This window comes from Jaculus jaculus, chromosome 3 (genome assembly GCF_020740685.1).
Source record: "Jaculus jaculus isolate mJacJac1 chromosome 3, mJacJac1.mat.Y.cur, whole genome shotgun sequence".
Taxonomy (NCBI): Eukaryota; Metazoa; Chordata; class Mammalia; order Rodentia; family Dipodidae; genus Jaculus; species Jaculus jaculus.
The window spans coordinates 13,574,624-13,600,248 of record NC_059104.1 but is presented as its reverse complement, the minus strand read 5'-3'; the positions used below and the strand labels follow the sequence as shown (position 1 = coordinate 13,600,248).

Genomic DNA, 25,625 nt, shown 5'->3' with positions numbered 1-25,625 from the left:
TGGCATTCACTATATAGCCCAGGCAACCCTCCTGAGTTCTGGAATTGTATTTGTGACCCACCATGCCCAGCCATAAGTAGAATTGTCACATAAGATGGGGCTAGTGTCAAAGCCTTGTTCCAGTACCAATATATTTGATGCCAAGAAAAGCATAGGTGACATCAGAGAGGGGTACAGATGGGAGACGAAAAGGAAAGTCGTGAGGTCGGGGTTTGGTGATCCGGGGCTGGTGAGCCCTTCTGGTCACGTTTTCATGGCTAAAACTGAGCATTTCTACCTCTGTCCCCGCCCCCAGGGAAGGCCGCTCTAACGCCCACATCAGAGGAGATTACCAAAGAATCGGCGACATCATGCTAAAGAACGTGCAAGGCATGAAGGTGAGCTGGTTAGGGTGGAGGGGGCCGAATTCCTGGGCCTGTCGACCTGGGGCCCTTTCTGTGAGCCTAGCATGACCTGGCCTGGCCTGAGCCCAGCAAGGAAAACCAATCTTCTGGCCTCTCCAGAGAGGGCTAGCTAGGAAAATCACTGTAAGTACCTTTCTCTACAACAGGGGTATGTGTGTGTGTGTGTGTGTGTGTGTGTGTTTGGTTTTTCAAGGGTCTCACTCTGGTCCAGGCTGACCTGGAATTAACTCTGTAGTCTCAGGGTGGCCTTGAACTCACGGCAACCTTCCTACCTCTGCCTCCCAAGTGCTGGGATTAAAGGAGTGTCCCACCATGCCCAGCAATTTTTTTTTTAAACAAATAGACCATTGGTGCCTTTTCTAAATGATGTAGACAAAACCTATTTGGTTGCCTTCACATTTGTTGATTTGGCTTCCCCCATCATGACAAAATATTGGGTGCCAAACCATGTAGGAATTCCAGTAAGTTCGATGGCTTAAAGCAGTAAGACAAATATACAGTAGAGGGATAGTCAAGGAAGTCAGGAAATATTAAGCCAGTACTCACACAGAAATCATCTCTCACCTCTGAATTTTTCAGTTTCATGTTTATTTTGACCCACTAATAATTTCTATGATTCAAACAGGATGTTTTAATTTACACATTTTGCCTTTTGAATATATATCTATGGTTTTATTTTCTTCAAGGTAAGGTCTCACTCTAGCCCAGGCTGACCTGGAATTCACTATGTAGTCTCCTGTTGGCCTTGAACACATGGCAATCCTCCTACCTCAGCCTCCCAAGTGCTGGGATTAAAGGCGTGCACTAACATTCCCAGCTGTGGTTGCAGTTTTTTTTTGTTGTTGTTTTTCAAGGTAGGGTCTCACTCTAGCCTAGGCTATCCTGGAAATCATTATGTAGTCTCAGGGTGGCTTCAAACTCATGGCGATCCCCCTGCCTCCTGAGTGCTGGGATTAAAGGCGTATAATACCCACCACACCCGGCTTATGGTTGTATTTGTAAGAAGCTTCCGTGTGTGTGTGTGTGTGTGTGTGTGTGTGTGTGTGTGTGTGTGTGGTTACTCAGAAGACAGGACCTCACACATTTTAGGCAGGTGCTTTGCCACTGAACTATATTCCCTATTCTGAGTTTTTTTGTATCTAAACTGTGCAGAGCTTGTCTAATACCTTAGTAATCAATAGCTGGTCAGAGACAGTAATGACCCCTGAAGAAGTCAGCTCACATTACCATCATTAGAGGCCATCCAGGCATGAGGTGTCTAACAGCACCTGCTCCATGGAGGGCCCTCACAGAACAGGAATTACCTTTGAGGTTTGATTTAATTCCCTTGAATTAGGACCAAGAGCTGTCAACCTTGGCCTTTTAACCTTCCCTAGTCTCTTCTCCTAACAAGAGTTGTTATAGAGCTGAGCAGAGCCTGGATTATTGTTTTTGGTTCCACTGTGTTCAAAAAGCATATTGTGGGCTGGAGAGATGGCTTAGCAGTTAAGGTGCTTGCCTGCAAAGCCTAAAGGACCCATGTTCGACTCTCTAGATCTCACATAAGCCAGACAGACAAAGGTGAGGCAAGTGCAAGGTTTCACATGGCCACTAGGTGGCACAAGCTTCTGGAATTCACTTGCAGCAGCTGAGGCCCTGGCACACCAATTCTCTCTCTCTCTCTCTCTCTCTCTCTCTCTCTCTCTCTCTCTCTAATCTGTCTCTAAAATAAAAGAAAACCATGTTGCAGGCTGGAGAGATGGCTTAGTGGTTAAGGTGCTTGCCTGCAAAGCCATTTTCATGTCTCATGTCAGCCAGATGCACCAAGTGATGCAAGTGTGTAAGGTTGCACATATGTACAAGGTAGTGCACGGGTCTGGAGTTTGATTGCAGTGGCTGGAGGCCCTGGCTTGCCCATTCTATCTGTACCCTCCTCTCAAATAAATAAAAGCTGTATTTCTGGGGAAAAAAAAATCTTTCCTTCCTTAATCCTTCTTTTCTTTCCCCCTTCCTTCTTAAAAAAATGAAATAAAACAACAAAAATTAAAAAAAAAAAAACAATAAAAAAGAAACAAAAAAATGAAATGAAATAAAACTAGTGACCCAGAGTTACTGTACTTCCACTAACCAAAGCCTGTAGTCGACCTTGGGGTCCACTCTTATTAAACATTCTGAGTGTTAACAAGTGTGTGCAGTGACAAGTATGCACCATGACAGCGCCATTCAGAATACTTTTGTGTCTTAAAATCCTCCTGTGAGGTACTGGAGATGGCTCTGCCATTAAAGGTGCTTACGCACAAGCCTACTGACCTGAGTTAATCCTCCTCACAAAACCAGACGCAAACGCACCAGGTCTGTAATCCCAAATCCCCTACAGCAATGGGAAGAAGAGCCAGAAGCATCCAGAAGCTCACAAGCCAAAGGAAAATTCCTGTCCCCAAAGAAGGTGGAAGGAGGGCTGGAGAGAAGGCTCAGCAGTTAAGACACTTCCCTGCAAAGCCCAACGACCCAGGTTCAATTCCCTAGTACGTAAAGCCAGATGCACAAAGTGGCCCATGTATCTGACATTTGTTTGCACTGGCTAGATGTCCTGGTGAGCCCATTCTCTCTCTCCCCCCATGCCTTTCTCTGTCTGCTTGCAAATAAGATACTCATTAAAAAAAAAGGTGGAAGGAGAAGCAAAACCCCCCAAGGTTGTCCTCTGATCTCCACACGTGTGCAGTGGTGCACACCCTTACACACATATCACACACACACACAAATGAATACTTAAATTAAAACTCTGTGAAGCTGGTCCTGGTGGCTCACTCGTCATCCCAACTGCAAATTCAAGGCCAGCCGGGGCTACTGGTGAGACCCACCCACCCCGCCCTCCTGCGCAGATCAGATCATACTGTCACCTTTTCCAGTGTCCCGAAGCTGTAGTCACACCGATGTTGCCTTTTCAGAGAGCTGCGTGCTGTCTTCTGTGACGTGACTTGTTCGCTCTGCAACTCTCACGCTGTCCACTCCTAAGATGGCCCAAAAGGTGCTCTGTACCAGTTCTCAGCCATTCTTGTTTGCACCTTTTTAAAAATAAATATTAATTTTTATGAGGGAGAGACAGAGAGAGAATTGGCACTCCAGGGCCTCCAGCCACCGCATTCGCACTCCAGATGTGTGCGCCACCTTGTGCATCTGGCTTACATGGGTTCTGAGGAGTCAAACCTGGGTCCCTAGGCTTCATAGGCAAGCACCTTAACCTCTAAGCCATCTCTCCAGCCCTGCACCTTAAAAAAAAAAAACTTTGCCGGGCATGGTGGCGCACACCTTTAATCCCAGCACTCAGGAGGCAGAGGTAGGAGGATCACCATGAGTTCGAGGCCACCCCAAACCTGAGGGTGGGGGAGTTCTGCTTGTCTGTGATCATAGCCTGTAGGACTCTGCCTTAGGGCCAGTGAAGCAGACTTGCCTGGCCCCTCCCCCACCCTATCAAGACACCCCCCCCAGCACCCAGCTATCCACCAGCTCCCCTTTGTGGCCTTCTCAGCCCTGGTGCCAAACACCTACCCGCTGCTTCCCCACTGAGAGCTACCATCGTGCCGTTCCTCTCCGTTCGCTAACACAGAAGATCTAAAAATATACCTTGCTGCCACCAAGCACCTTTCTCCTGGGTCTGGCCGGCTGGCATTTGGCGCTCCGTCGGCTGCCTCAGCTGCACTGGCATTTCAGCGCCGAGCCAGGCCCACGAGCATTTATAGCACAGGGCGCTGCGCAAGCAAAATAAAAATAGAGCGGGGGAGCTGCTTTGAGAAATGAGGCTTTTTTTTTCTTTTTAATTGTGTTGTTGATTTTTAAAAGAATTTTTTTCTTTTTTTTTCAAATTTTTTTTTATTAACAACTTCCACAATTATAAAAAATATCCCATGGTAATACCCTTCCTCCCCCCACTTTCCCCCTTGAAACTCCATTCGCCATCATATTCCTGCCCCATCCCAATCAGTCTCTTTTATTTTGATGTCATCATCTTTTCCTCCTATTATGATGGTCTTGTGTAGGTAGTGTCAGGCACAGTGAGGTCATGGATATCCAGGCCATTTTGTGTCTGGAGGAGCACGTTGTAAGGAGTCCTACCCTTCCTTTGGCTCTTACATTCTTTCCGCCACCTCTTCCACAATAGACCCTGAGCCTTGGAAGGTGTTAAAAGAATTTTTATAAAGTGTAGAGGGAAGCAGCATCAGGTGCCAGGGCCGTAGCAGCACTGGTACAAAAGGCTCCGTCCGTTACCAAGCTTGCTGTGTCTTTCCTGCAGCAGCCAACACTCCCTCCTGCCCCGGCCCTGAACTGCATTTGCAGGCGCCAAGCAGGGTCAGCTGCCGCCTGATGTGGCCTGATTGTCCCTGGCACACCGCGTGTGTTCAGTTCCCTGCCCCTCACCTCAGTCCTCCTCACCTGCCCAGCAGAGCTGCTTCCACCTTAGTGCCCACCATCAAAGGTCGAACCCTGATTCCTGGCTCCCCACAGTCCCAGCAGGGTAGGGACAGACTTGCTCCTTACCTCTTGTTTTGTTTTGCTTTTTTGGTTTTTCGAGGTAGGGTCTCACTCTAGCCCAGGCTGACCTGGAATTCGCTATGGAGTCTCAGGGTGGCCTCGAACTCTCGGCGATCCTCCTACCTCTGCCTCCCGAGTGCTGGGATTAAAGGCGTGCACCACCACGCCCAGCACACTCCTTACCTCTTGTTGGAAGCCTGCGGGGCTTCACTACATACTTCGTTTATGAATTGGTCAGGGGGAGCCAAACCGAACATTTTTGGGTCACGGTGAGTGTGTGTGTATACATGTTTATATGTGTATTTGTGTGGGGGGTACACATATTGATTGGGTATGCACACACATGATAAATGTATGTGGAGTGTCTTCCTCAATTGCTGTCCACCTAATTTTAATTTTTGGATTTTTTTGAGGTAGGGTCTCACTCTAGACCAGGCTGACCTGGAATTCACTGTGGAGTCTCAGGGTGGTCTTGAACTCTCGGTGATCCTCCTACCTCTGCCTCCCAAGTGCTGGGATTCCACCTCATTTTTTTTTAACAATTTAAATTTTTTTTTGCTTATTTTATTTATTTATTTGAGAGCTACAGACAGAGAAAGAGGCAGAGAGAGAGAGAGAGAGACTAGGTGCGCCAGGGCCTCCAGCCACTGCAAACGAACTCCAGATGCGTGCGCCCCTTGTGCATCTGGCTAACGTGGGTCCTGGGGAATCAAGCCTCGAACCGGGGTCCTTAGGCTTCACAGGCAAGTGCTTAACCGCTAAGCCATCTCTCCAGCCCAATTTATTTTTTTATTTTTGGGGGGGTTATTTTTATTTATTTATTTGAGAGTAACAGAGAGAGAAAGAGGCAGAGAGAGAGAGAAAGAATGAAAGATACTTTTTAAACTTTGTGGTGCTTACTGAGCAGCCCTAGGGGATCTCTGTCGTCTCATAATCTTTAGCAGAAAACCATAGCCTGACCCCTTTAAGACGTTCCTGATTTTTCAGTTTTGTCACTTTTATTTCCAAAAGCACATCTATGCTTCTAATATCCTTTATATAGCTCACGTAGTCTGTAATGCATGTGTATTTTAAATTATTCAGTACCGTATCGGACCTTTTTATTTCATGCTCAGAACTTCATTGAAATAATGAAGTAATGAAATCCGATAGAATTCCGAGTGCTGTGGTGCCCTTCTTTCGCATCCGTTAATGCTGGTCTGAACTTGCTGGTCAGGACTGACTCCACCGATCCCCTCTGTCCCCCCACCAAGCACCTGGCGGGCCACCTGTGGAAGCACAGCGAGGCCTTGGAGGCCCTGGAGAGCTCCATCAAGGGCTCGCGGAGGCTGGAACACTTCTGCCGCGACTTTGAGCTCCAGAAGGTCTGTTACCTGCCGCTCAACACCTTCCTCCTGCGCCCGCTGCACCGACTCATGCACTACAAGCAGGTCCTGGAGCGGCTGTGCAAGTACCACCCGCCCAGCCACGCCGACTTCAGGGACTGCAGAGGTGAGAGTCCGCGTGGGCGCCCGGGCTCAGGTGGGGTGCCGACAGGCTGGTGCCCACCGGGGTGGGAGGGGCTTTTCTGTCACAGGCTTTCATAACTTGATGTACTCTTGTAGATGATCTTGGTCTTTCTTATTTTTTTCTTCATTCTTATTTATTTGAGAGTAACAGAGAGAGAGAAAGAGGCACAGAGAGACAGAAATAGAGAGAATGGGCGCACCAGGGCCTCCAGCCACTGCAAACGAACTCCAGACGCGTGCGCCCCCTTGTGCGTCTGGCTAACGTGGGTCCCGGGAAACCGAGCCTTGAACTGAGGTCCTTAGGCTTCACAGGCAAGAGCTTAACTGCTACGCTATCTCTCCAGCCCCACTTTTCTTTTCTTTTCTTTTAGTTTCGTTTCGTTTGGTTTGGTTTGGTTTTTCAAGGTAGGGTCTCACTCTAGCCCAGGCTGACCTGGAATTCACTATGGAGTCTCAGGGTGGCCTCGAACTCACAGCAATCCTCCTACCTCTGCCTCCCGAGTGCTGGGATTAAAGGTGTGCACTGCACCACCACGCCTGGCTTTTCTCCTTTTTTTTTTTTTAATGAGAGAGAGGGAGAATTAGTGCATCAGGGCCTTACAGCTGCCAGAAATCGATCTCCAGCAGCATGTGCACACGTGTGACCTTGCGCTTGCGTCACCTTGTGCATCTGGTTTATGTGGGACCTGGAGAGTTGAACATGGGTTGTTAGGCTTCAGTGACAAATGCCTCAACTGCTGTGCCATCTCTCCAGCCTGATCTTGGGTTTTCTTTGTTCTTATTTATTTGAGAGAAAGGGCAGGGGGGCAGGGAATGGGCGTGCCAGAGCCTCCAGCTGCTGCAAACCAATGCCAGATGCTTGCGCCCCCTTGTGCAGCTGTCTTACATGGGTCCTGGGGAATCAAGCCTGGGTCCTTTGGCTTTGCAGGCAAGTGCTTTAACCACTGAGCCATCTCTCCAGCCCCCAATCTTGGCTTTTCTACAGGAAGACACTGATGGTCGTTAACACTCTGTCTTTCCCCCCTTTTCACACATCCTCTCCTTTTGCATCCTGGTGTGGGGGGGGCAAAGCACCTTGGAAAAACTCCACTTAGAGCCAGCTCCCTTCTGGAAGCTTGTCCTCCCTCCCCCATACTTGCCTGGTAGAGACTTCCTCATCAGAACTGCCTGAGAAAATGGCTGGACACGCCTGAGCACACTTATTAGTTCTGGGTGTGTGTCATGTGCTGGTCACAGTAAGTATTTCACCTGACCTAATGCTGAATCTTTACAACCAGCCTGAGGCACAGGGGCACCCCTTTTGTACATGTGACCAGAGAGGCTATGGAACCTGTGCAGTCACGCCACTGGGGAGTAAGTGATTTGGAACCTAAGCTTAGCACCCCAGCCTGTCTCCTGATGGTGACCCCCACTTGTACCTGTATAGCCCCTTGCCAGACACTGCGCCAGGTCTGGTGGCTTTATCCTTTAACAACCCCATGGGGTCGTGATGGTGGTATCCCACTTTAAAAGATAAGGAGCAGGGCATGGTGGCGCACGCCTTTGATCCCAGCACTTGGGAGGCAGAGGTAGGAGGATCACTGTGAGTTCAAGGCCAGCCTGGGACCACATAGTGAATTCCAGGTCAGCCTGGGTTAGAGTGGGACTCTACCTCGAAAATAACTAAAAACTAAATAAGTAAGGAAACTGAGGCTCAGAGTGGGGAGGGACCTGTAAGTGCCACTCTCTGTCTCTTTTTTTAATTTTTTAAACATAAAACTTGGTAAAGTAAGACTGTGTCAGAGGCCAGGCATGGTAGCACACCCTTTTAGCCCCAGCATTTGGGAGGCTGAGGTAAGAGGATTGCTGTGAGTTTGAGGCCACCCTGAGACTACAGAGTGAATTCCAGGTCAGCCTGGGTTAGAATGAAGCTTCAAAAAGAAAAAGACTGTGTCAAATGAAAAAGGAGCTGAAATGCCTCATCACATTGTGGGCTGCAGTAGATCTTGGTCTTTGCAAGAAGTCACGTAGGCCACGTGTGGTGGCGCATAGCTTTAATTGAACCCAGCACTCAAGTGGTAGAAGTCAGAGGATCGCTGTGAGTTTAAGGCCATCCAGACGCTACATAGTGAATTCCAGGTCAGCCTGCACTAGAGCGAAACCCTCAAAAAAAAAAAAAAAAAAAAAAAAAAGAGCCTTAAGGAGATAAGTGACCTAGAGCACTCCACCCTGGCCCCAGATGGAACCACAGAAGAATTGGGGAAATGAGCAAGAATGCTGGTCTCTTAATTAATCTGATATCAGCACAGGATGATGGAGAAAGATACTGAGGTCACTCAGCACCTACCAAACCAGAGACCCACATGCTCCTAAGAGCCCATCACTGAAGTAGACTTAAAATGCTCCCAGCATGGCTCAGGGAATTTTGTGGAAGAGGGGACTGAAAGATGTTAGAGCCACAACTTGGGACATTTTTACACAGACATTGCCTGTCCCCCATAACTGACTGCTGCCCCCACAATGCATGACCTACAATCCCCATGGGTTGACCTGTGCATCCCCAATAAGGAAGGCCTCTTCGAAAAAGGGGCAGGGAGGAGGGAAAGGATGGTACCGATCTGTGTTGTTCACATACTAAATATGTCCATATCTAGTAATAATAAAGAAAAGTCACTTTCTTCCTGGCTGCTGGAGGGGCATTGCTAACCACATCTCAGCCTGTCCTTGAAGTTGGGCTGCCCTCACTCACCTTGTCCTTTCCAGACTGCTATGTCACCCATGAGGAGAGAGAACCCTGCCACCTTTGGTGGGCTTAGCCAATTACAATTACTCGTGGGAATCATTTCTCCTTGAGCCTTAGATGGACTGAAGCAAAATAAGATAGTAACATCACTGGTGAGAGACAGGGGGATCTGATCATAGATTCATTGAGCAGCAACAGCCTGGAGCCAAGCCCTGTTCCCAGGGCCCAGGGCCCAGCCCGCGTCTGTTAGAGCAGGCCGGGGCACCGCTGGGCTGGCCGCTCTGAAGGTGCCACTTGCTCTTGCCCCCTCAGCCGCGTTGGCGGAGATCACGGAGATGGTGGCGCAGCTGCACGGTACGATGATCAAGATGGAAAACTTCCAGAAGCTGCACGAGCTCAAGAAAGATTTGATTGGCATTGACAATCTTGTGATCCCAGGAAGAGTAAGTAAACAGGAGGTGTGGAGACGGGACCCTTCCCATCGGCTCTCCTCTAGCCATAGGCACAGAAAAAAAAAAAAAAAAAAAAAAAAAAAAAGCCTGGCACCTTCTAGTGCCATTCAGAATTAGCTTCCCGAGGAGAGCGTGCCTCTGACCTCCTGTCGTGCCTGCCCCCCTCCCCGCCCCCCACATTGCAAAGAGAGTGGAAGAAAGCTTTGCTTTTTTTTTTTTTTTTTGTCATGTAGGTAAGTGAACATGGAAAATACAGAGAGTTAAGGCAGGACAGGGATGAGCTGTAGACCAGCCCCAGCTTCAGAGGGAGACCCAGTCTCAAGACAGAAAAGATGAGAAACAATAAAATAAAATCAGAAAAATGACTAGTCCATGAACATACACTATAAAGTCCCTGGCAACTTTAGTTGGCCTTTTTGTTGTTGTTTGGGGTTTGTTTGTTTGTTTGTTTTTGTTTTTGAGACAGGGTCTCATGCTGTAGCCTAGGCTGACCTCAAACTCTGTTTTTCTGCCTCTCCCTCCCCAGTGCAGGTATGAGCCACCACGTTTGGCTCTGTCCCAGTGACTTTTTAGTCTGTGTGACTCAGAGCCCAGAGAGGAAGACCTGAGTAATTCTGTCACAAGTGACTAGAGAGATGGCTCAGTGGTTAAGGCACTTGCCTGCAAAGCCTAAAGACCCGGGTTCAGTTCCCCAGTACCCACGTAAAGCCAGATGCACAAGATGGCCCATGTGTGTGGAGTTCATTTGCAGTGGCTGGAGGTTCTGGAATGCCCATTTTCTCTCAAATATTTGTATATATGTTTTTGGGGGGATAGGGTCTCACTCTAGCACAGGCTGACCTGGAATTTACTACGTAGTCTCAGGATGGCCTCGAACTCACGGCAATCCTCCTACACTCTGCTTCCCGAGTGCTGCGATTAAAGGCATGTGCCACAACGCCCGGCTGTTTGGTTTTTGTTCTTCTGGAGACTGGCAAACTGCACGAAGGCACAGCATGGTCTGGGCCTGCTCATTCACATGGGGGATCCCTAACAGTAGGGTTTTGATGCCCTAAGACCAATGGCAACTAGGACCTGTGATGGTTGGCTCTTCCTGACAAGACAGTGTGGCTTCCAGCTTGCCCAGAGGCTGTGCCAGTCTTGTTCTTAGGCTAGATCACCTCAGCCGTCCAGCGCAGAATCACAGGCTGATTGTCACCGCTGAGCCAACCACATGGTCCTAGGCAAGTTTCTTGTATATTTTCTTTTCTTTTTTTTTTTAAATTATTTATTTATTTATTTATTTGAGAGTGACAGACACAGAGAGAAAGACAGATAGAGGAAGAGAGAGAGAATGGGCGCGCCAGGGCTTCCAGCCTCTGCAAACGAACTCCAGACGCGTGTGCCCCCTTGTGCATCTGGCTAACGTGGGACCTGGGGAACCGAGCCTTGAACCGGGGTCCTTAGGCTTCACAGGCAAGCGCTTAACCGCTAAGCCATCTCTCCAGCCCTCTTTTATTTTTTATTTAAAGAGAGACAAAGAAAAAGCTCATGGGCACACCAGGGCCTCTGGCTGCTGCAAACAGTCTCTAGATGTACATGCTACTTTGTGCAGCTGGCTTTACATAGGTAATGGGGAATCAAACCCAGGTTGTTACATTTTGCAGACAAGTACCTTAACCATCTTTCCAGCCCCCAAAAGTATATATATATATATTTTTTTTTGGACATTTTACCCAGATACTCAGGAGGCTTAAGGTGGAAGGATTAGTTGAACCTAGGACTTTGAACCAGCCTGGAAACAGACTCCCATCTCAAAACATAAAAGCCTTTTGCATGCCTGCCTGTGGGAGAGCCGTAACACCAGAGAAATTAGAATCGAGGGCTGGAGGGATGGCTTAGCGGTTAAGGTTATTGCCTGCAAAGCCAAAGGACCCAGGGTCAATTTCCCCAGGACCCACGTTAGCCAGATGCGCAAGGGGGTGCATGTGTCTGGAGTTCGTTTGCAGTGGCTGGAAGCTCTGGTGTGCTCATTCTGTCTCTGTCTCTCCCTTTCCCAAATAAATAAATAAAAATAAGGTAAGAAGAAATTAGAATTGAAGAAAAAATGAGGCTCGGGATTCAGAGTTCCTTAAATCTGCTTGCCTGTTGCCTGTTTGTCCTGAAATAGCTACTGGTTTCTAGAACCTGGAGTTGTAGCTCCATGGCGAAGCTTGCTCTGCCCACAGTACTGCCTTCCCCGTCCCCTGGTTGGCATTCTGCTCCCTGCCCTCAGTGGAGAGCTGCTTCAGGCCAGAATATGACCTCAGGCTCCCAGGGGAGACTGGGGGGGTAGCAAACAGCCGGTCACTGAGCGTGGATCCGGGCACCCTCTCAGGCCAGCGCACCTCCAGTAAACAGAGGCTCTGTCTGCCCCACAGGAGTTCATCCGCCTGGGCAGCCTCAGCAAGCTCTCGGGGAAGGGGCTCCAGCAGCGCATGTTCTTCCTGGTGAGTGAGGGCACAGCTGGCTCTCCTGGGCGGTGCCAGGGCCAGAGTGCTCTGAGGCTGCGCCTGGTCCTCGCCAGCGGGGGTCCCTGGCAGGTGGGAAGGACCCACGCACTTCTGCTTGTCCCTCCAGTTCAATGACGTGCTGCTCTACACCAGCCGGGGGCTGACAGCTTCAAACCAGTTCAAAGTCCACGGGCAGCTCCCACTCTGTGGAATGACGGTGAGTGTGGGGTGTGAGCAGATGCTGAAGCAGGAAAGGGGGGGACTTGAGACAGGAACTGTGAGCGAGACAGGCTTGGAGACCCTCCTGTCCTCTTCCCCAAAAGAACCGATCCTCCAGGACCCTGGCGTTCTGCCTTCTCTCTTGTACAACGGAGGCTACAAGTATGTTCCTTCTAGAGTCAGCGGTATGCTTACTTTGGCCGTGTGTTGTATATTTGCCTGGCATGGCTTACTTTACCCTGAAGGATGGTCCTTACCACACACCAGTTGCCCACATAGCAGCTGGCTCACTCCAGCCTTCCGTGGAGAACACTGCACGTGCGTCTTTTTGCCTCTCTGATTTTCACCTTGGAGCCCCAATGCCGGAGCTCTTGGCCCCTCTGGGCCCTGTCCCAGGTTCTCCCTTCACGGACCCAGTAGCCAGCTTGGGGAGTGTCTGGCCCAGTGACATAACGTAACTCTTGTCCCGCAGATTGAGGAGAGCGAGGATGAGTGGGGAGTGCCCCACTGCCTGACCCTCCGTGGCCAGCGGCAGTCCATCATCGTGGCTGCCAGGTAACTCCGGAGCGGGACCTCTTAACCAGTTCCCTTCGGCCTCTGGTGCCGGGGAGAGCTGATGCCATCTTGGTCCCCACTTTGTCCCCAGCTCCCAGGCAGAGATGGAAAAGTGGATCGAGGACATCCAGATGGCCATCGACCTGGCAGAGAAAAGCAGTGGACCCACACCCGAGTTCCTGGCCAGCAGCCCGCCCGACAACAGTAAGTCATAAAGACTGTCCCTAGTGTATTCAGAGAACCCCTCAGCGGGTAGGCCTCCTAGCCAGTGCTCTACATTTGGATCAGTGCTTAAAAAAAAAAAATGGGAAACTCCCTTTGTCCAAAAGGAAACTCTGGGCTGGAGCAGATGGCTTAGCGGTTAAGGCACTTGCCCGCAAAGCCAAAGGACCCAGGTTCAATTCCCCAGGACCTACGTAAGCCAGATGCACAAGGGGGTGCACACGTCTGGAGTTCATTTGCAGTGGCTGGAGGTCCTAGTGCGCCCATTCTCTATCTCCCCTCTCTCTGTTTGCAAATAAATGAATAAAAATTTTGAAAAAGGAGACCCTGAGAAGAATTTGAGGGAGTTGAGCTAGCATTGCCTGTTTAGGCTAGAGGGGGAGGTACGCTGCAGTCCCCATGCCTGGAAGGATGCTCCCCAAAATCGAGGCTTTGTTAAGAGTCCTGCATGCTGGGGACCCTCCCGTAAGGACAGCCACCAGTGTCTCCTGCGGTCACATCCTGCAGAGCCCCCCAACGAGGCCATGGCAGCTGACCAGGAGTCAGAGGACGACCTGAGCGCCTCACGCACGTCGCTGGAGCGCCAGACCCCTCACCGCGGCAACACGATGGTACACGTGTGCTGGCATCGGAACACCAGTGTCTCCATGGTGGACTTCAGCATCGCTGTGGAGGTACGGTGGCAGTGCCCAGTGGGTAGCCCAGGTGGCTTTCACCTCTGACCTTGGGCTTGCGGGGGGAGGGGGCAGCCCTGTGCATGGCCTCTAGCAGACTGTGTGTGCCCCCCCACCAGAATCAGTTGCCCCAGGTGAGAGCAAGGTAGTTGCTGCAGATGGGCTGTGGCTCCTCCCTAGAGGTTGGCTTTGAAAGTGGATCTCCCCCTATGCCTCTACCCCACAAAACTCCTATCTGAGGCCACAGCTGCTGCCCAGAACATTCCAGAGCTCTTGAGAATATGACACGAAACTATCCAGTCTCCTCTGGTTATTTTCTGCTCCGGTGCCTCTGAGACCCCAGCCAGGGGCTTCTGCAGCAGACTCAGAACGCTCTGACTCCTAAATTTGCCGTGGCCAGGGTCACATGCAGGAAGGACAGTGGCTCACTCGTTTTCTGATCCAGTGGACTCAGAGATGTACCACCTGTCCCTAAGGGATGGTTTCTGGCCAGTCACAGAACTGCCTTGAGTTTCCAACTATCCTGAAGACATCTTCAACGGGACCTGGTCAAACCCCTGGCCTTGATTCAGTGGATACACTTCCCCTACCTGCTGATAGGCCACTCGGTCTCTGGGCAGGACATGTTCCATAGGGGGCTGTTGGCCTGAAAGAGCAGGGGAAAGACGAACAGAGCAGCCAGGCCTCTCTCGCTGTCACCCGCCCCATTGCCACACTTCGCTTTCAACACAGGGCTTCAAGCAGCAAAGAGCAGTCAGCGTTCCAGAGTCACACGCGCGACCCTCATCTACGTGGTCAGGAGGTACAAAGCCAGGGTCGCAAAATGACCCACAGGCCAGGTCCGGCTCAGTTCCTGGCTGTTTCCACCCAGTTTTTACATTTTTAGTCATTATAGCCAGGCATGGTGGTGCACGCTTTTAACCCCAGCCCTCGGGAGGCTGAGGTAAGAGGATCGCAGAGAGTTCGAGGCCACCCTGAGACTACATAGTGAATTCCAGTTCAGCCTGAGCCTCAGTGAGACCCTACCTCGAAAAACCAAAAAGGTCTGTCCTGTCTCTTGGCCTGCAAAGCCAAACTCATCTTAAGGAGAGGAAAAAGCTTGAATGTGCTTTAAGGCATTAGTGATGCAGGTTAGAAGGTTACAGAATTGGTCGTGTGTCACTGGAGCGCACCACCTGGCACTATCTTTGACCCTTTCTGTCTGTGTGTGGGTGGACCTGCCTGCCAGCTGGGTCCTCTCTGTCACTCCCCTGGCCTCTGCAGACACAGGCCTGACTCACTCTTAGCAGGCAACTTTACCTGTGCAATCCTTACAGAGATAAAGAAGACTGGATTTGGCATGTGAGTCACTGTGGCCAATGTCTCTTTGACAAAGGGATGGACTTGTCGCTGTCCCCTCCCTGAGTATTCACATTGCTGTTTGCCAGCAGCTGCCCGTGAAGCCAGTCCCGCTTTTCCATACCACAGGAGTGATGGGATTTGACAGGGACTCTTCCCTTTCTCCCCAACGCACACCAGATGGAAGGGCCTGGAAATGTCTGGGTGGAGGAAGGTCGAGAGCCGCTTCTGGCCCAGCCCGCTAGGGGGTGGTGTCAAGCTGCTGGCCAGGGGCTCAGTGAGGAGCCTGTTTCCTAGGGAAAGGACCACAGATCTGCTGGTTTAGAAATCATCAGTTCTAGAAGGCAAAAGTCCAAAATCCCAGCAGGCCTGATCTGTAGGGATTTTCCTAGCCTCTTCCAGCCCATTGGCTGGCCAGCCTTTGGCTCTGGACACTTTTCTACCTCTGTTGTCACATGGTGTCCATACCTCTCAATCTCTTCTTGTAAGGACACCACTTATACTAGATTAAGAAATTCCCAGTATGACCTTATTTTAATTATACCTCCTTGTAATTCTACCCTCCCTTCAAATAAGGGCATATGTGTGAGGAGACATGATTTGAACTGTGACAGGCGATAAGAATTCACGAGCCAGGGTGGCACGCAGGAAGCCTGTCCTCCAGAAGCCACCCCACACTGCGAGGTGGACATTTGCACTGGACATTTGCCCGTTGCCACCCTCCGCCTGCATTCCTGACCAGCCATGCCCCTTGTCTTTCAGAACCAGCTGTCTGGGAACCTGCTGAGGAAATTCAAAAACAGCAATGGCTGGCAGAAGCTATGGGTGGTGTTCACAAACTTCTGCCTGTTCTTCTACAAGTCTCACCAGGTAACCTCCCTGGGGGGGGGGGGGGGACAGGTGACCTCAGGGGCAGGGATCAAGTGCGCTGTACTGCCCTCTGATGGGGCTGCCCGGGCTCCCAGAGTCGCCACTGGATGAGGGACAGCAGACAGACCCTGTCCCGGAAGCCCTGTCCTCAGAGCTCCCTCCTGCGCGTCTTTCCAGGACAATCACCCCCTCGCCAGCCTGCCTTTGTTGGGGTACTCGCTCACCATCCCCCTGGAGTCTGAGAACATCCACAAGGACTTCGTGTTCAAGCTGCATTTCAAGTCGCACGTGTACTACTTCAGGGCTGAAAGCGAATACACGTTTGAAAGGTGGGTGTCCCCCGCGCAACACCCAGGGCTCCGCCGTACTGGGCTTGTCACTCTGCTGAGTGCTCCCAACTCCCTCGGCGACAGTCCTTGCCCTGTAGCTAGCTTATGCCTGTGCTTTGAAGTCTCAGTAACGCCCGTGTCTGTGTGTGTGTACACGTACGTGTACCCTCCCAGCAATCAGCTCCAGCAGGTGCACGGAAGCAGGGAGGGGGCTAAGCTCAAAGTAGCTGCGGCTTCAGGGGGGCACCCCACGACCTCAGAGCTTAGCTCTGGGGCTTCCGCTCTTCCATGAGTACCGCCCTGGCACAATCATCCAAGTGTGGTGCTCTTCGTGCCCCAGGGCAGAACGAAGCAGACCTAGGTTGTTGGATACGAGCTCTGCTTTGAGGTTGAACCCTGAAATGTCCTCAAGTGGAAACTTCGGGCCACTGGGAACATCTGCCAGCCGCCCACCAGAGCAGCTGTCACTGCTACGGCGCCCCTTGGAGGTCAGGGGTCACAGGGCAGTCATTAACAATGGGGGGCTGCACATGACAGCTCCCCACTTCTCCTGGCCAGGCAGCTTGCAAGGATAGCTTATCTCTCCCCTGGCACTGAACCCCTAAAGCACTCCTATGTCCGTGGGCCCATTAGGAGCTGCTTAATCCCTAGTGACTGCCACAGAACCAGACAGTTGCTTAAAACTCCCACAAAGCCTCACAGTCAAGAGTTCCTAAGCCAGACTGCTTGCAAAACGAGCCCAGAAGCTAGTAATTCTCAGCTTGGACGGAAGAGCTGTCCTTCCTCGTCCGTTCTGTCACTCCTGCGTAAGGGTCATGCGATGCATGCCCCGGGAGGGGAAGCTGGGCCCTGACATTCAACCCAAAACTCAGGACTCTGTGGTCTGTGTGCCACTATCCCTGGGCCACGTCGAGGACCACGTGAACTGCTCCAGGAGTGGGCCGCCAGCTCCAGCCAAGGCGCACAGCCAGCCTGACGGTCGGGAGTCTGCAGCAGTGTCTGTGTCTGTCACCTTTCAAGACACGACGGCCACGTGGCAGCAGAGACGCGAGCCTGTCCGAGTGGCCCTAAGTGACTGTGTAACTTCTCTTCTCGCAGGTGGATGGAAGTGATCCGAAGTGCCACCAGCTCAGCCTCTCGGGCCAACAGTCTGAGTCACAAGGAACCTCACACGTACTGATGTCCGGACACGCGCCCCCGGCGGTCGGCGCTGTGGCTGCTTTCTGGAAGATCCTGACCTTCTGTACAGTGAAGCCGCGCAGAGCCGACGCCGGCCTGAGCACGGCGGGGTTCCGCAGAGCCCCCTCGACCCCCCTCCCTCCACAGGCACCCTTCCCCACCCCCTCTTCCCTGGCTCCTCTGGGTGGAACGGACGGACAGCCTTCCCACCTCCAGGCCCGGGGGGGGGGGCCTTCATCTTGTCATGCTCCCGGGGGGCTCTCTAGCTTGTGCCAGTATTGCAACGTCATCATTCAGAGTGCCAAATAACAGCCTCCCCGCCCCCCACAACCGCACCCGGGGGACAGTGCACGCACGTCCGTTCACCTGAAGACAGGGCAAGTGCTCTTCTGTTTCTTCGAGAAGGACTTTTCTTACCTTCGTCTGCTGCCCGGCTGCCGTTTTACACAATGGACTTTCCAGGTGCGCAGCAGCGCACGCAGTCTTAAGCGAACGAGATCACTTTGCAGATTTCATGTTTTTGTTTTTCAATCTTTCTACTTTTGTAATAGGATGTTCGTAGGACTCGCTTCCCTTGACTATTCAGCAGCAGCACACTCCGTTCCGCCGAGGGGTTTCTCTCGGGTGACACACACGGTCACCGGACGACCTTCCTGGGCGGGTGTTGACCAAATGGGCGATTCCTCCTCACGAACTGTAGTGGGGTTGGTTGTTTTCTGTTGAGCAGAAATCCAGTGCAATACCTGGACCGTCGCTGTTCTGTTGTGTGTGGTGTGTACAGTGGGAGGCTCTTAAGCCGTGGTGTTTAGCTGTGTCCCAAGCATGAGAAGCTGTGTGTCGTTGACTGGGGCCGTTTTGTGCTGTTCCGTTATGGGGCGTGGCGTGAGCTCTGGTGCTGCAGAAGCACGGTCCGGTACGTAGTCCTGACCCCGTGATTGGACCCACTGTGTGCATCCTCTAGTAGTTCTCTATCATGCCTGTCTTCAGAACCAGTCTTTTTTTTATACCCCCTCCCCCCCCCACCCGGGCAGGATGACAGTACACATCCTGAACAGCCTCCTCTGGGAACCTGGTTGCCACCCACCACCTGGGCCCCCAAGTGGAAAAGCGCTTGCCTCTGGCGACCAGGTGGCTGCCATTCCCTTCCTGTTACAATGCAATGGCCAATTCAGCACAATCTCCTCCCCGCGGGGGGAAGCCTACCTGAGAAGCCGGGACCCGCCACCACGAGCAAGGAAGCTATGGCTGGTGTTCACGACTCAAAATGGAGCGAGGAGCTTGAAATGTGTTAATCATTTGCCTTATAATCTGTACCAGATGGTTCTAATACTAACAAAAGGGAATAAAATACCTCACGCCACAATCCAGCATATATTGACGTTTGAAGGCAAAAACCACAACCCTTTGTCTTGTCTTTATTTCTGTTTGGTGGGGAGGTGAGAAGGGAAGACAGAACATTCTGGCACACTGGTAAGGTTTGGAAAGGAGACACGTTGCAGTGAAACGGGGAGGAGGAAACCTGGGGTCGTGTCCCACACAGCATCAAGCAGGGCCTGGGCCCAAGCTCCCTAGAGACTTCTCGGTTGGCTCTAGCCCATTTGCAGCGCCTCCACCCCCACCCCCACTCCCCAAGTAGCCACAGAGGAAAGACGAAGTGAAATTAATGTGGGCCCAAAAGTTCACACACAAGACAGACTTACAGAAACCTTCGTTTTGTGAGGGCTTTGCTGACCCTGGTATGACTGTGCATGCTCAGGAACCCTGTGCCTTCACAAACAAGAGAAGCCATTTTTTAAAAGAAATTTAAAAATGCATATAAACACAGGTTTTGCCAAAGGGTACAAACCAAGGCGTAAAAGAACCCAACAAGAGCTCAGTAACAAAGCTGTTGGCTTTGGGAGGCAGAGAGCGCTGGGTGGCCAGGATCTCCCCAATCCTGCTGGTGAGCCATCTCCTGGGAGCCACAGCTGCAGAAAAAGCCACGGCACACACCAGTAATTCGGTGCTGAGGCAGGAGGATCCTAAATCCCAGGTCGGCCTGGGTTTCACAGCAAGTCCCAGCTGGCTGTGGTCTCACAATACCCTGGCTCATAAAACCAAGAAAATACCAGAGCCAAATGGTCAGCATTGGCCACTGTCCCCTGGTGCCAAAAGCCATAAACGGCTCAGATTTGGGTTGCACCGAGGGGCATCCTGGCAAGTCATTTGGAAATGCCGAGGCGCTGCTTTTAGTACAGGACCAAGTGGACAATTGCTTAGGTGAACGGTATGCCCTTGGAACACTTGAGCTGACCAACTGTGTCTACACCCAGCCCAAGGCAGCACTCACTCTTGATGTGAAACACAAAGTAAATGTGTCCTTTACCGGAATTACTAGTCCACATCTACTTCCAACAAAATATCACAATTTTAAGTTGGGCGTGGTGGCGCACGCCTTTAATCCCAGGACTCGGGAGGCAGAGGTAGGAGGATCACCATGAGTTCGAGGCTACATAGTGAATTGCAAGTCAGCCTGGGCTAGACTAAGATCCTACCTCGAAAAACCAAAAACAACAACAAAAAAAAAAAGTCACAATTTTAGGGCCAGGTATGATAGTGCCTTTAATCCCAACACTCAGGAGGCAAAAATAGGAGGATGGCTGGAAGTTCGAGACCACCCTGAGGCAAATAGTAAATCCCAGGTCAGTCTGGGCTGGAGCGAGACTCTACCCCCTCCCCCCCACAAGTCTAAAACCTGGACTCTGTTTAACAAATTTAAATAGCCCTACACTTCTTTCTTCAGCCTGTCCTCCCCGTGATGCCCAGGCTACCACACCAGCAGATGGCTGAGCTGATGGCAAAGTTCACCGACTAACTTGGTTGCTTCCAGAAATCCTTTGTCTTCTCCAAGAACCGGTAGTTCTGCACAACCAGAAAAGGGTGTGACCCATATGTAGCTAGATACAAGAACCAGACAGTGTCCACCCGGCAGACGAGGCCGAGGTGACCGATACCTTGGCTCACACGGGCTCCGTTGGGAGAATGAGACCCACCCGGTGAGGCCCCCGGCAGGAGGCTGAACCACTTCACGAGTCAGCAGCATGCAATCATCCCAGGCACCAGCCACGCAAATTGCCCGGGGAGCGGACCTGGACACAAGCCCTTTGCGGCTAGGCACTGGCCCCCGGACTCTTCCCAAGTGTCAACACGGCTGCACACGTGCACACACCCACACGTGCCCTCGGCACATGCCCCCTTGGCTCTGCAGAGCCACGTTTCAAGAAGAGTATGCAAAATGAGTGTGTTATAAAATTTATTTTGTGTAAGCATTCAGACACTTTCGGGGGGGGGGCAAGATGATATGCAGATTCTACTACGAGGTGCAACAGAAAATCGTGTTGGGAAGGACGGTACATCTGGCGCAGACAGCAGTGTGGCACGATTCAACAGAGGTTAGAGGAGAGCGCGTCATCTGGGAGAAACTCGAAATAATAATTTAAAGCTTCGTGAGACAAGATATGTTCCAATTTAAAACACTTAAGAAATAGTACCATCAATGAAAAAGGAAATCAACTTCTAAGTGTACCAAAAAAGGGTTGTAGGAGAAATGAGAGGAAAATTTGCCATTTGTCGAGGTACAAACAGGAGTGTTCTGTAAGAGGGACATTAATTATTATTAATGGCGAACCCTGCAGATACAAAATAAAATCCAAATCACTGGACACGTAATTCAAAATTTACATGTAATAAAGGCAAGACTCAAGTTATGGCCTGTCAAATATTTACTCCACAGACATTATCTACAGAAGCACTTGGCCATCCTGTACACAGCGACTCCGTATGCACGCCCAAAGGGTTTCTGTAAAAACGACGCTATATACAAATCTGTACACTGATCCCCCAGAGCGACTCTCCATCTCCCAGGGAGCGGTCAATGTCAAGCAGGATACCTGAGGTTTCATGTCTTTAGTTGCCTTATCATAATCCCAAATATACATTTCAGGGTTTTTGTTTTTAAAGGATATTCTCCTTGAATATGTGCACTATGGTTAAAATTAAAAACGATAAAAAAATAAAATAGTTGCTTGGAGGAGCAATCTGAGAGACTTCATGTGGCTGTGGCACAGTGACGACTGTGTGTCTCTGGTCAGGTGCTGGAGGCTTTTTGGGGGGGATGGCCCCTCGCTGGTGCCTCTTCCGCAGAATCGGCAAAGGCTCTCGACTTTAAAAGAAGGAAGATGAAATAAAAAAGGAAAAAACAAAACCCCAAATGCCAAAGGAATTTCAGTGAGAAGTTCCTCCACCACTCAGAGAATATCTAGGGAAGAGAAAGAGAAACAAATAAATGACAGTTCTCAGACACCAGGGCAAAATTTCAAAGAAAATCCTACATTGTTTTTTTTGTTTTGTTTTGTTTTATAGAAACCAAGTCATTCCTACCAAAGCTCACCCAGCAAGGATGGCAGCATGCATGTGCCCTATCTCGGGTAGAACCTGGGTCCTTGGGCTTCACAGTCAAGTGCCTTTGCTGCTAAGCCATCTCTCCAGTCCCCTGTCTCTCTGCTAATGAGGCCATAGTTCTGTGGTAAGAGCTACAAATGCACAAGTCTGTGGCCCTTTCCAGACGACTCCACACCTAACAGTTGGTTCCTACCATTCAGTACAAGCCTTCTCCAACTAGGGTGAGCATTAAGCCCATCTACGACGTGGGGGACCGCAGGAACAGATCGACATTGGGGCATGCAAAGGGCCGCTCAGCTCCAGCGTGCAGGGGCTTCTCATCTGCACCCAAGGGGCCACACCAGCGCCCCAGGGTCCCCTCCTCAGCCCCAGCCCGGCACAACCCCCAGTGGCAGATACCTCTGCAGCCGCTGCACAAGCTGGGCCACCATGGTGTCAGAAATCCCGGGACAGGCCTCTTCCGCCAGGTAGATGGCGCCACGGAGCTCTTCGATGGACCCCAAGTTCCCTCCACACGTCTGGCTCTTCTCTTTCAGCTGAAAGCACACACAGAGGGCGGCATGACACACGTGCCCTTGAGTGTGGCTAGTGCTTCCCAGCACAGATTTGCAAGCCCCGACGGAGTCATCGGCAGTCAGCCGTGTCCTCCCTCCCCATCTGTGACCCAGGCTTCCACGTCTCAAAGCAGACTGGAGTGTGAGGGTGGGGGGTGGTCCTGGGGACAGCCTTCTCTCCGCAGGGCTATGTTGGACTGGATGGGCTCCACACATCACCACCGGGAGGGGGTCGTCGCTCTGAGCAAGCAGGAGTGATGGCAGGGGGGACCCCCACGTTACGATCTCCCTCCTGGCTGTGCTCAAACGTCAGCGCAGGGGATAAGCTGACTGCCTTGTGACGTCTGAGCTATGAGAACGTATGTGGAACGTCCTGAACACTGGGTGCCAACCACAATCCCTAACTAAGCACATACTTGGGGAAAGACGCCTGGGAGTTCATCTTTTGGTTATCAAAAACTCTAGGGTCGCTGGGTGTGGTGGCGCACGCCTTTAATCCCAGAGGTGGGAGGATCGCCGTGGGTTCGAGGCCACCCAGAGACTACATAGTGAATTCTAGGTCAGCATGAGCTAGAGTGAGATCCTACCTCAAAAAACAAAAACAAAAATAATTAAGCAAAAGTGGGGGGGGGGGGGGCTGGAGGGATGGCTTAATGGTTTGCTTGCAAAGCCAAAGGACCCAGGTTCTAGTCCCCAGATGCACAAAGGGGCACATACATCTGGAGTTCATTTGCAGTGGCTGGAGGCCCTAGTGCGCCCATTCGTCCCCCCTCCTATCAAATAAATAAAACTAAACTGCTTAAAAAGAAAAAGAAGACACTAGGGTCATTTGAGGCGAGTGAGGCTCCGTAGAAACTGAACAGTCCACAAATGAGGGCGTCAGTGCGGCTTCTCCCTCTCCACCTCCACCATCCTGAGCCTATCGGAGAGGAGACCAGACCAGCAACCAGCAAACCCGAAAGCACACTCCCAGACTGGGGGGGGGGGGGTCATCTGAACCCCGCTCACTTACTCCAGCTGCGCACGAGCTACAGGTGACACTAACGCTCCAGCCACAGCCTCCCGCCACCTGGTCCTTGTCCAGCCCTCAACAAGCCTTGAGGGGGGTGGCCCGAGCTTGGCTGAGAAGGGGGGGGGGGGCACTGTGGCTCCAGCAGGACAGGTGTGAGCTTCCCTCCTGTGAACCATCAACCTCAAGAGCCTTGAAGGCAGCGGCTACAGGAAGATGGGGAGAGACCTGGATGACCACAAAAACGGAAGGGGGTGGGGGAACAGGGCTCAGCTGCCCTCCAGGAAGCCTGAGCAAGGAAGGTGATGAGGACACACGGCCACAAGAGGAGGACTGATATAGGGGGCAGGGGGCTGCCCCTGGGCAGAACAGAGTTCTGCTCAGTAAAGCAGGCTCAGGCACCATGCACAGGGGTCACCAAAAACTATGGCAGCGCAAGCAAAGAACAAGGAGGATTCTGGGACACTCAGGGTCTCCTTCAAGGTAAGAATCTGCTTCCCAAGTTGCCCTGACTTTGCTGGAGGCAGAGACAAGGCTGTACCCAAGCGCATGTGTGACCAGAGCTGGAAATCACCATGGTGGACCAACTCAGAAGACTGTTGACACGGCACACTTCTTCCAAGGTGATGTGACAAAACAGCCACCCGAGTCTTGCCAGCTGTTCGAATGCCCACAGCTTGGCTGCCAACGGCCCCAGAGAAACAGGGCTCCCTGCCTTCCCCTCCTCCCCTCTCAAGGGGCCCCAGAAGCCAGCCAGGGGACCTCACCTCTGCAAACAGGGGAGAAATAATTGTCGATAAACACTGAGAGAAAGGCCTCTTTGGGATGTCTTTCATCTTGAGGGAAAAAAAAAGAAAGAAAGGAGAAAAAAAAAAAAAAAACATCAGAAATAGACAACATTCACACTGGAAATCAACTTCAGATCGCGTCTACTGATGCACGCACGGCGCTGGCTCTCCAGCCTCCCCGTGGAAACGTTCCCTACGGGCTGCATCTCAGCAATAGCGTTTACAAGCACGCCAGACCCGTGCGGCGGGGACCCAGGAAGTCTGCTCTGTGACTGGCCAGGCTCGGCTGTTCCCTCCCTACACTATGGGCCATACTTCCTGAGAAAACTCCGGAAGAACTGAGCGTCACCTGAGGGGCCAGGTTCCCGTCCACTACCTCGTTCAGACCGTACCTGGCTCTCGGGGGGCGGGGTGGGGGGGGGAAGGCATGGGGATGACCACTGGTCTGCAATGCCTGCCAGAAACGACGCCACTGTGCTTCGAGGCGATATTCAAATGCAATTACCTTGCTTCTGTCCAAATCAGAGGGCTGCAAAGCTCCATTCTCCAGGTTCTTGGGGTCCTTCTCCCGGATGGTGAAGATCCAGTCCCCAGAGTCGCTGCCTCCTGACGCTTGGCCATCTGTTTCCCTTGACACACAAAACCCCAAGTCCACTAATGCAGGCCAGGCCATGGGCCCGGGCTCTACGCTCACTACCCAGCCCTCTGTGCCCCTGCCCCACCAGACACTCACCCCGGCCATCTCTTTACGATGTCCCAAAACCATACTGCCTCCTACATCACAGAGCCAAGGACTCATCCCTTGGCGGCAGTCAACCCTCCTCTATTGCACCTCCTCCACACGGAGGCCACATCTCTCCCAGGGAACCATCTGCTCCTCCCCTGCCAGCCCTACCCTGGGTCTCAGTTTCTCTCCATGTGCCTCCTTCCAGAAACGTGCCCCTTGCTTCCCTTCGGGCCCCACTCCGCCTCGGCCACAGCTGCTGCTCTCCCATGACTGCGCTCACCACGGTCACCTGTCACCAGCTCAAAAGACTACCTGTGACCCCATTGCGACCCCCAAGGCCCTGGCCTGCTGGAACCTTAGTGTGGGTGAGCTAGTGACCCCCACCCCAGGGCCACGCCTGCTCTGACTCACTGCTTCCATCTTTGTTTTTTAGATTATTTTTTTAAACAATGTCATTATTCCTTCACCTCCAATGGAAGGGGCACCAAAAATTAGAATAAATCCTACAAGTTCTTTTTTTTTTTCTTTCTTTTTTTTTTCCAAGTAGGGTCTCACTCATTCCAGGCTGACCTGGAATTCACTATATAGACTCAGGGTGGCCTCGAACTTATGGTAATCCTCCTGACTCCAGAGTCTTTACAACATGAGGGAGTCA

General features: G+C 51.6%; 2 protein-coding genes across 5 annotated transcripts in view; one reads left to right on the top strand and one right to left on the bottom strand.

Moving 5' to 3' along the window:
- Positions 1 to 18,852, top strand: part of Farp1 (FERM, ARH/RhoGEF and pleckstrin domain protein 1) — a 336,683-nt gene extending 317,831 nt beyond the window's left edge. For all 4 annotated transcript variants that reach the window (XM_045145776.1, XM_045145775.1, XM_045145777.1 and 1 more), the window contains exons 17-27: positions 296 to 377; positions 6,167 to 6,404; positions 9,456 to 9,586; positions 11,995 to 12,063; positions 12,194 to 12,283; positions 12,758 to 12,840; positions 12,932 to 13,044; positions 13,570 to 13,736; positions 15,837 to 15,944; positions 16,122 to 16,273; positions 17,372 to 18,852. In XM_045145776.1, coding sequence (XP_045001711.1) covers positions 296 to 377; positions 6,167 to 6,404; positions 9,456 to 9,586; positions 11,995 to 12,063; positions 12,194 to 12,283; positions 12,758 to 12,840; positions 12,932 to 13,044; positions 13,570 to 13,736; positions 15,837 to 15,944; positions 16,122 to 16,273; positions 17,372 to 17,453 — 1,315 coding nt within the window. In that variant the 3' untranslated portion in view covers positions 17,454 to 18,852. The remainder of the gene's footprint in view (positions 1 to 295; positions 378 to 6,166; positions 6,405 to 9,455; positions 9,587 to 11,994; positions 12,064 to 12,193; positions 12,284 to 12,757; positions 12,841 to 12,931; positions 13,045 to 13,569; positions 13,737 to 15,836; positions 15,945 to 16,121; positions 16,274 to 17,371) is intronic.
- A 1,875-nt stretch (positions 18,853 to 20,727) lies between these two features.
- Stk24 (serine/threonine kinase 24) overlaps positions 20,728 to 25,625 on the bottom strand; it is a 102,210-nt gene continuing 97,312 nt past the window's right edge. The window contains exons 8-11 of the mRNA XM_045145977.1: positions 24,749 to 24,872; positions 24,223 to 24,291; positions 22,292 to 22,428; positions 20,728 to 21,749 (exon numbers count right to left, since the gene is read on the bottom strand). Coding sequence (XP_045001912.1) covers positions 21,716 to 21,749; positions 22,292 to 22,428; positions 24,223 to 24,291; positions 24,749 to 24,872 — 364 coding nt within the window. The 3' untranslated portion in view covers positions 20,728 to 21,715. The remainder of the gene's footprint in view (positions 21,750 to 22,291; positions 22,429 to 24,222; positions 24,292 to 24,748; positions 24,873 to 25,625) is intronic.